Here is an 8,913-nt window from a genome sequence, read left to right on the forward strand (position 1 = left end):
TTATGTGGCTGAGTGGATGGTGTGACATCATTGTGTGGCTGAGTGGATGGTGTGACATCCTATTGTATGACTGAGTGGATGGTGTGACATCATTGTATGACTTAATGGATGGTGTGACATCATTGTGTGACTGAGTGGATGATGTGACATCATTATGTGGATGGTGTGACATCCTATTGTATGACTGAGTGGATGGTGTGACATCATTGTGTGACTGAGTGGATGGTGTGGCATCATTATGTGGCTGAGTGGATGGTGTGACATCCTATTGTATGACTGAGTGGATGGTGTGACATCATTGTGTGACTGAGTGGATGGTGTGGCATCATTATGTGGCTGAGTGGATGGTTGACATCATTGTGTGACTGAGCAGATGGTGTGACTCACTTTGAACTCGTTGATGTAGGTGCCGAAGAAGAAGACGATGCAGAAGGCGACAAGCCACTCGCTTGCAGCGCTGACCTGATGGAGAACATCGTCCTGGAGGAGAGACAGAGACGCTGCCATCAGTCTCTGTTGATGCAAACTGACCCACACATATGCTGTCCATTTTAGGACACCCTCAGACCTTAGTAAAAGGCCTAAAATCCTTCAGTTGTTGGTGAAAATTTGTCAAGTCTCATATCAGCTCTCCTAGTAGACTCAGACTCAGACTAGAATAAAGGCATCATTCCTCAGACTAAAAGGCATCATTGCTCAGACATCAGTTCTTATGTCTCACAATAAAGTAACTTTTTATTTTTTACCTACACATGTTCCACTAGCAAATATAATACTAGTGAATATAAGACTTCCTGGTCATATATATTTTTTTTTAATAAAAGAACGATTCTGCAAGTTTAAATGCTTAGGTTATTGTTTTAATGTGCCAAATAGTAATTTTTAAATTGCTTCTGTGTGCCCTTCTCGACTTGAATTGTTATTTTTTGTGGGGGGAAAAGTCTGACCGAAAGTCTTATATTTGTTTACTGTGAGACACAAGAACTGACTACAGTGGAGCTGATCAGTGGCCAGCAGATCAGACTGTGGTTGTACTGGTCAGCTTCCAGGTATGAATGTGTGTGTGAATGTGAACAGGGCACTCCTGAAAAAGAGAGCAATGCTCTCAGTGAGACTCCCCCTGTATAAATGAAGGTAAAAAAAGAAAAAGAAAAAAGATGCCTTTTAGTCTGCGGAATTATGCATTTTACTCGGAGACCTGATATGAGACTATAGATAGATAGATAATAAATGTTTATTTCTATATTTTTCTGGCTGTCTGTCCATTGAAGTGTATGCTTGTACTGAGGGAGCCTTTTTTGTCTATATGGGGCTGTCGTACATGTCCATATATATGGCTCTTCCGCCCCTTCAGCTCTCTCACTATGCCCATACAGAAGATGGTGGCCACCACGGCCACAGAGTAGATTGAAGACAGCCTTGATGGACTATGTGTTTTTGGGAGGTTTTTGTTGTTGTGTGGATTGCTTTTGTTTGTCACTGTTGGGAATTACATCGGATCCCGCACGCACCCAACCATCTGAGTTGTTCCAGCGTCAGGATGCCTCCTGGAAGCTACATCAGCCAGGCTAACAGGTGAGCTGACTGCTTCAATTGTCAACAGCCTATTCTTCTAATATCCTTGTTCACTTATCATGTTACGTGCATCAGGGCTAGTATATTATTTCCCCCTAGACAGAGCTAATGATGATATTGGAGCATACTAGACCGCCAGAGACCTAACAACTTTTCGCCAACAACTGAAGGATTTTAGTCCGAGGTCTGAGGAATGATGCCTTTTACGCTAAGGTCTGAGGAATGATGCCTTTTACTCTAAGGTCTGAGGAATGGACAGCGTACATACATGTAGAGCCTGCAGCCTACCCGTTCTTTTGGGTGTCCGCACCACGTGTCAACCATCACGAAGACTCCACAGATGACAGCTGAATGAACATTTAAGGCAAATGACACTTGGATGGAATGGAAAGAACACAGTATCACATGTACTTACTAGTGTTGACTCTGGCTTAATAAGAAAGCCAGTGATACCCAATTATACGCTAACTATTGGAATAATAAAACAATATTCCTGGTTAAATGTTTACCATGCATAATTACCTTCCATTCCAGCATTATAAAACCAAAGCAGCTTGTTTGGATGTGAAAAGGATACTGGGGAAAACTGCCAAGCTGGTGATGGTGGCAATAACGATACGGCTGTAACGGACATATGGATTTGGATTGGCCCTGTATGATATAACAGAGTGAAGGACTGAGTATGAAGCACCAGAGATGAAGAACAGCACCGCTCCCACAACGTGGACCACAAACTGGGGAGAAAGTGGGTCGTGGGCTTTCACTTTCACTGTCTGAAATCAACAGAAATTATGCCAAAATGTGATTCAAACACAATTTCACAATTTGTCACAATTTATTAGAAGGATAAACCCCTTGAGATGAACCATCTCATTTTCGAGGGGGTCCTTAGCACAAATATACAGAAAGAAAACAGGTAATACATAAAACAAGCAATATACAAATACACTCACACGTACACATAAGCTCTCCCAGGCCTAGCCACTCCCCCAAATATATCATAATACATACAGTGAGAATAGATACTGTAAGTGAACACATACCCAGATAAAGGTGCATTTACATGCATGATGTATCATGAGTGCAAAATCTCAAAATAATTAGAAGCAAGAGCAGGTTGTTTGAAGATAAGTGAGGAGAGATGCCTTAAAGGAATGAAAAGATGTGATAGATCTAAGTGAGTTGGCAAATTGTTCCAGTCAGATGGAGCTTTAAATTTAAACGCATGACGTCCAATTTCTTTGGAAATTCTAGGAACAAAGAAAAATGGATGCTCACTATAGATCACAGTGTCATCTGCATATAAGTGAATATGACAGAGCAGATGTGTGGAAGATCATTAATAAAAAATAGAGAATAACAATAGACCTAAGGATGAACCTTGGGATACGTCTTTTTCCATAATCATGACTGACTGCCATGAATAGAGACACACTGATGTCTGTGTTGAAGATATGAGTTAAACCAAATTAAGGAACTCTGTGAGAGACCGATACAAAGTTGGTCAAGGAGGAGGTAGTATCCAACGAAGATGATACGTCATTGGTAAATTTTAACAGAGCAGTGGTTGTGGAAAGTTGGGTCTAAAGCCGGATTGGAATGGAGACAGGATGTGTTGGTCATTAAGATTTTGAGATATGATTCAAATGTAATTTTTCAAATATTTTACTATACTATTAATAATGGAAATAGGTCTGTAGTTATTCATATCAAGTGGATCACCACCTTTATGCAAAGGGTTCACTCTAGCACACTTCCACATTAATGGAACTATAGGCTACAGGTGGAGAAAGATAAGTTGAATTATAGCTGCTGCGCAGCAATGGATCGTGGCTGGGCAAGTCTCAAGGCTTTGAGCTGTTATGACATCACAATTGCTCGAGTGACATCAGTGATGGCATCACAATTGCTTGAATGATTGATGACATCACAAATACAACCTAATTGTCCTAGGTAATTAGGGTAATCTGTTTGATACTATTGTGTAGGACAGTCTAACGATGCAGATGCTGAAGTTTGGTGTCGTTTGAAGAAAAAATGTGGGAGGAGTAGGGTTTAATTAGTTTGACAGTTTTTGCAGTTTTGCGGTCTTTAGACTTCATAATTGGCCATAGGTTGCATTGTACAAAAGTTTCTCCTCATTTGGGCCCACATTTCGGTGAAAGTTGCAAAGCCGTAGCGTATGCCTGATTTTTTATGAATTTTCAAAGTTTTAAACTTTAGACGGTCGGTGTAGTGCCACCGTTAGGACTACTAGTTTTCATGCATGGGAAGTCGAACTTCCCGGGAGAAGAATAATAATAATACAGGCAAATACAATAAGTGGCCCGGCCGCTTCGCTGGCCCGGCCACTAATAAGTCAGACAAAGGAAAAGAGAGAACACGAGAGGCAAGTTTGAAGAACTTAATCTCCAGGCCATCAGGGCCAGCACCACTACTTGAACTTAGACCACTGATACACTTACTGTATGAACATCACTCCGGCGGATTTTTCTAAAAGAGAAAGAGCTACCACATCTGGGATTATTCAGAGAGAGATCGGCATGGGGAAAACACATACTGTACTGTACTGTAGACAAACCTGGAAAGTAGCAACAATGCACATGCCCAAGCAGGACAGCATCCCCAGCCAGAGAGCAGCTTTATTCAGACGCACCGCCCTAGGCCTCTCCTCACTCCGCTCCTCCACAAACTTGTATCTGGCGTACATGGTGGCTATAGCTGTGGAAGATTCAACACATTCATCACTTTTACCTCAAAAGCACGTGAAGCATCCAAGGCACGCTAGAAAAGAGCATGCGGAAAAGAGAAGTAAAACTGAATTGTCTTGGTTCCTCCTTTGGGAAAGCCCACTGGGTTGCCTAGACACGATGAGCTAAGCAACATGATAGAACACTTCTGCTTGTGAAAATACCTGCGCATGCAGAGACGAACGTCATCAAACCAAAGATGCAGCTCTCTGGTGGTTTTGCAGCTGTTTCACTTCAAAAGGAAAAGGTACATTTGAATTTGTAAAAGGTGAAATACATTTGTTGATAGAACAGGATGTTGGTTTGCTCATAGTTTGATACAGTGGCATGGACAGCTACTGAGCTACTTTATGTGGGCTGAAACTTTGTCCAACCGTCTGCAGTTACAGTAGCTGATCTACGTGCTATATAAATAAAATTGACTTGACTTGTCTTTTTATCTTCTTTTATTCTCTTATGTCTGTAATGTCTTGTGAAGCACTTTGAATTGCTTTATGTATGAAATGTGCTATATAAATAAAATTGACTTGACTTGACTTAAAATCTCTGTGGGTTTATTATAAGAGAGAAGTGAAAGCCACCTTGCCTGCCCTATTGGCACGTGCGTGCGTTGCTCACTAAATGTTATTGCATCAGTGATGTCACAATGCCTCCTTGTGTGTGTATGTGTGCCCCATTATGATATGATAGATGACATCATCTGTGTGTGTGTGTGCCCCCCATGACATCACTGATCAGTCTTGTCACAATGCCTCCCCGTGTGTGTGTGTGTGTGTGTGTGTGTGTGTGTGTGTGACATCACTGACTTGTCACAATGCCTCCTTGTGTGTGTGCGTGCGCGCCCTTATATCACTTTTGACATTGTCACTGATGACATCATCACTGATGTCATCACTGATGACATCACATCATTAGCTAATTAGCCTAATTAGAAAATCCTGCTCCATCAGGTCACCCGTACGGGTGTCCTTTACAGTACATGCCCTGAAGGTTTCAGCCCGATCGCACGTAAAACGGCATAGCTGTGGCCGAACACAGAACTTGAAACAGACAAAGTCCACAAACTATATATATATATATATATATATATATATATATATATATATATATATATATATTGTAGCGATCCAGAGTTACATATAATGTGGTGAGCAATAGAAGTGTCTCGATTGCAGCTAGGAACTGATGTGTGGGAGTGTTACTGGGGGGGAACACTATGCTTGGGGGAGACTTCCGGTCAGACAGAGCATGCGTGAGTCAGTCTCCAGATACCGCCAAAAGGAGAAGCAGCTAGCTAGCTTTGGGTGTAGCAACCACCAAGAGTTGTCAGATAACTAACTGTGAATAAAGAACCCTGTACCAACAAGAAGCCTCATGATTCCATAAATACCAGGAATGCTACAATATATATATATATATATATATATATATATATATATATATATATATATATACATATAGTGGAGTCTGTCCGATTTCTCTTGCAATTACAGTCATAAACAGTAAAAACAGGTAGATGATCACTGATTTCCTTAATCAATAATCCGCTCATTGTTTTATTATCTACATCATTAGTAAATATATTGTCAAACTGGTAAATTTCCGTGCAATATGAAAATAGCCAAAGTCATACCATTGTTTAAATCTGGGGACAAACACAACTTCACAAATTATAGACCTGTTTCTTTACTTCCACAATTCTCCAAAATTTTAGAAAAACTATTCAATAGTAGATTAGACAAATTTATTGAAAAGCATAGTCTACTCAATGATAGCCAATATGGATTTAGAGCAAATAGATCAACAGTGATGGCATTAATGGAATCAGTTGAGGGAATCACAAATTCTATAGATGAACACAAGTATGTAGCTGGAATATTTATAGATCTTAGGAAAGCGTTTGATACTATTAATCATGACATATTAATTAATAAAATGGAGAGATATGGGATTAGGGGAATAGTACTACAATGGGTGAGAAGTTATTTGAGTAGCAGGAAACAATTTGTGAAGTTGGGGGAGTCTGTATCATCATGCTTGAACATTGCTTGTGGAGTCCCCCAGGGGTCAGTATTGGGTCCTAAACTGTTCATTTTGTATATAAATGATATGTGTGAGGTATCTAAAATATTGAAAATGGTGGTATTTGCAGATGATACAAATATTTTTTGTTCTGGAGCAAATTTACAGGAGCTATTGGACCAGGTCACTTGTGAATTGTATAAATTAAAAAGGTGGTTTGATATAAATAAATTGTCATTAAATTTAGCTAAGACCAAATTTATGATATTTAGTAATTATAAAATAGATAATCAAGTAAATATACAGATAGATGGTGTTGATATTGAAAGAGTGTTTGAAAACAAATTTCTTGGGGTGATAATAGATGATAAAATTAACTGGAAATCACATATTAAATATATACATAGTAAACTATCTAGAAGTATTTCAGTTTTGAGCAAAGCAAAGCAGGTTTTAGACATGAAATCACTCCGCATGCTCTACTGTTCCCTGGTCTTACCATACTTAAATTATTGCTCAGAGATTTGGGGAAATACCTATAAAACTTCACTTCATGCAATAACCATCCTTCAAAAAAGAGCTATAAGGATAATAAACTATGCTGGATATCGTGATCATACTAACATACTTTTTCTAGATTCAAATCTTTTAAAATTAATGGAAATTATAGAATATAAAACTGCGATTATAATGTATAAAGCCAGGAATAATCAACTTCCTGGAAATATCCAGGCGATGTTCTCTGATAGAGAGGGGGGTTATTGCCTCAGGAGGGAGTTAAATTTAAAAACCCAAAGAGCTCGGACGACATTAAAATCATACTGTATCTCAGTATGTGGAGTAAAGCTATGGAACGGTATGGATGTGGAGCTACAGCAATGTTCAAGTGTGATCCAGTTCAAAAAGAAATATAAAAAATGCATTATTATGAGGTATAGGGAGGAAGAGTTATAGTAACAATATTGAGTTATATATAATCTGTGTATGGTGTATATTAATTTCTGGACGGTTGTATATTGTATATATTGTATTGTATTGTATATTGTAATGAAATATAATTATGAAAGTGATTATTGTGGTTATAATAATGATTATAATGATAATAATTATTAAGATATCCTATGTATATATATGTATATATATATATGTGTACCGGTATATGTGCATATTCGGGTAATGCAATGTATATGCAGTGTAATTGTCAATTGTGTAATTATTTGAATTTGAGAATTATTGTCTCTGTTTTTTTTTATAATTGATTATTCGTTAATCATTTTTCTGTTGTATAGCTTGTTTAAGTAAGAAGGGTAGGCGCTATAAGCTATAGCTTCAGCCTACACCTTTTCGGTCTATCAGCCTTGTGCTGCTTGTTTGTACTTTTTCGTTTTATTTTATGAAATGTTTTAATTTCCCATGACCGAAATGAATAAATAAATAAAAATAAATAAAAATACATATATATATATATATATATATATACATATATATATATATACATACATATATATATATATATATATATATATATATATATATATATATATATATATATAGTATAATAGCTGTGCTGCTTTGAGAAAGTTCAAATAAGTGTAGCTGAACTTGGCCACCAGCCAATGAACGCTGAGGCAAACAAAATTTTGTTGTTTTTATTACTAAACTCTTCACGTTTTCTCTTGGTTTTCAAAATCATTTCATGAAAAATAAAGCAGTGGCATACATTTTCATAGCATACCTTTCATATTTGACAGCATACCTTTCATATTTGACATAATTGACAGCATTTAAATTTTAAACGTTTGACTGACTTTCTTGCCCTTTCTTTAAAAAAGTATAAAAATCAAATACAATCATCTTACCTGATGTATGGGAAGGGATGTATGACATTGACATCCTTTCTAATGACCGCAATTAAGTAGGACAGTAGAAAGGTGCTGGAGGACCAAATGACCACAAAGGCTGGTAAAGAGCTCAATCCCTGCATGAACCAAGCCATCTCAGATGGGTTTGAGATCAAGTGGGTGACGTGAGGCTGACTGAAGAAATGTCAACATTCACTTCAGATTTAAAAGCTGATCCCGGAATAATGCTGTGCCTGCTGACCACCGGGTCACATGAACAAGATGGAAATTTGTCTCAGCCAGAAAAGGCGATGTAAGCTTCCTGTGTAACCTCTTCCTCAAATGACCCTCTTCCTGTGGGCCTTCACATGCAAATAAAACCACCTGTTGTGTTCACTCTTCAAATCTTTCTTCTACCCACAAATATCACTGATACCATAGTCCTATATACACTTGTGAGTGGCACTCGATAGCAGGTTTTAAGGGGGTTCAAGCCTTTTCAGAATAACAAATTATAAGTTATTACTTTTATTTATTTACATTTACATACAGTAGCAATGAATTGCTACATTCACTTCGGGATTTGAAACCTAGATCTTCATATTGCCAGACAAGGTACCTTACTGCCTGCACCACAGTGGAAGTCGTGAATTCCACACACCTTCACACAAGTTGAGGCAATGACATCACATGTCCAAAATTGGGGTATTCTTTTGTCTGCAGTT

At 38.1% G+C, this 8,913-nt stretch overlaps 1 protein-coding gene across 1 annotated transcript; it reads right to left on the reverse strand.

Moving 5' to 3' along the window:
* Positions 1 to 354: 354 nt before the first annotated feature.
* On the reverse strand, positions 355 to 8,337 carry LOC310776427 (DNA damage-regulated autophagy modulator protein 2-like; the record flags this gene model as incomplete). The annotated part of the gene is made up of 5 exons (XM_083636619.1): positions 8,207 to 8,337; positions 4,490 to 4,557; positions 4,157 to 4,296; positions 2,253 to 2,348; positions 355 to 480 (listed from the first exon to the last, which is right to left on the reverse strand). Exons 1-5 carry the CDS (start codon positions 8,329 to 8,331, stop codon positions 355 to 357), a joined length of 555 nt encoding a protein of 184 aa, XP_083492745.1. The 5' UTR covers positions 8,332 to 8,337.
* Positions 8,338 to 8,913: the final 576 nt, after the last annotated feature.

Source organism: Poromitra crassiceps (genome assembly GCF_964638095.1).
Source record: "Poromitra crassiceps genome assembly, chromosome: 5".
Taxonomy (NCBI): Eukaryota; Metazoa; Chordata; class Actinopteri; order Beryciformes; family Melamphaidae; genus Poromitra; species Poromitra crassiceps.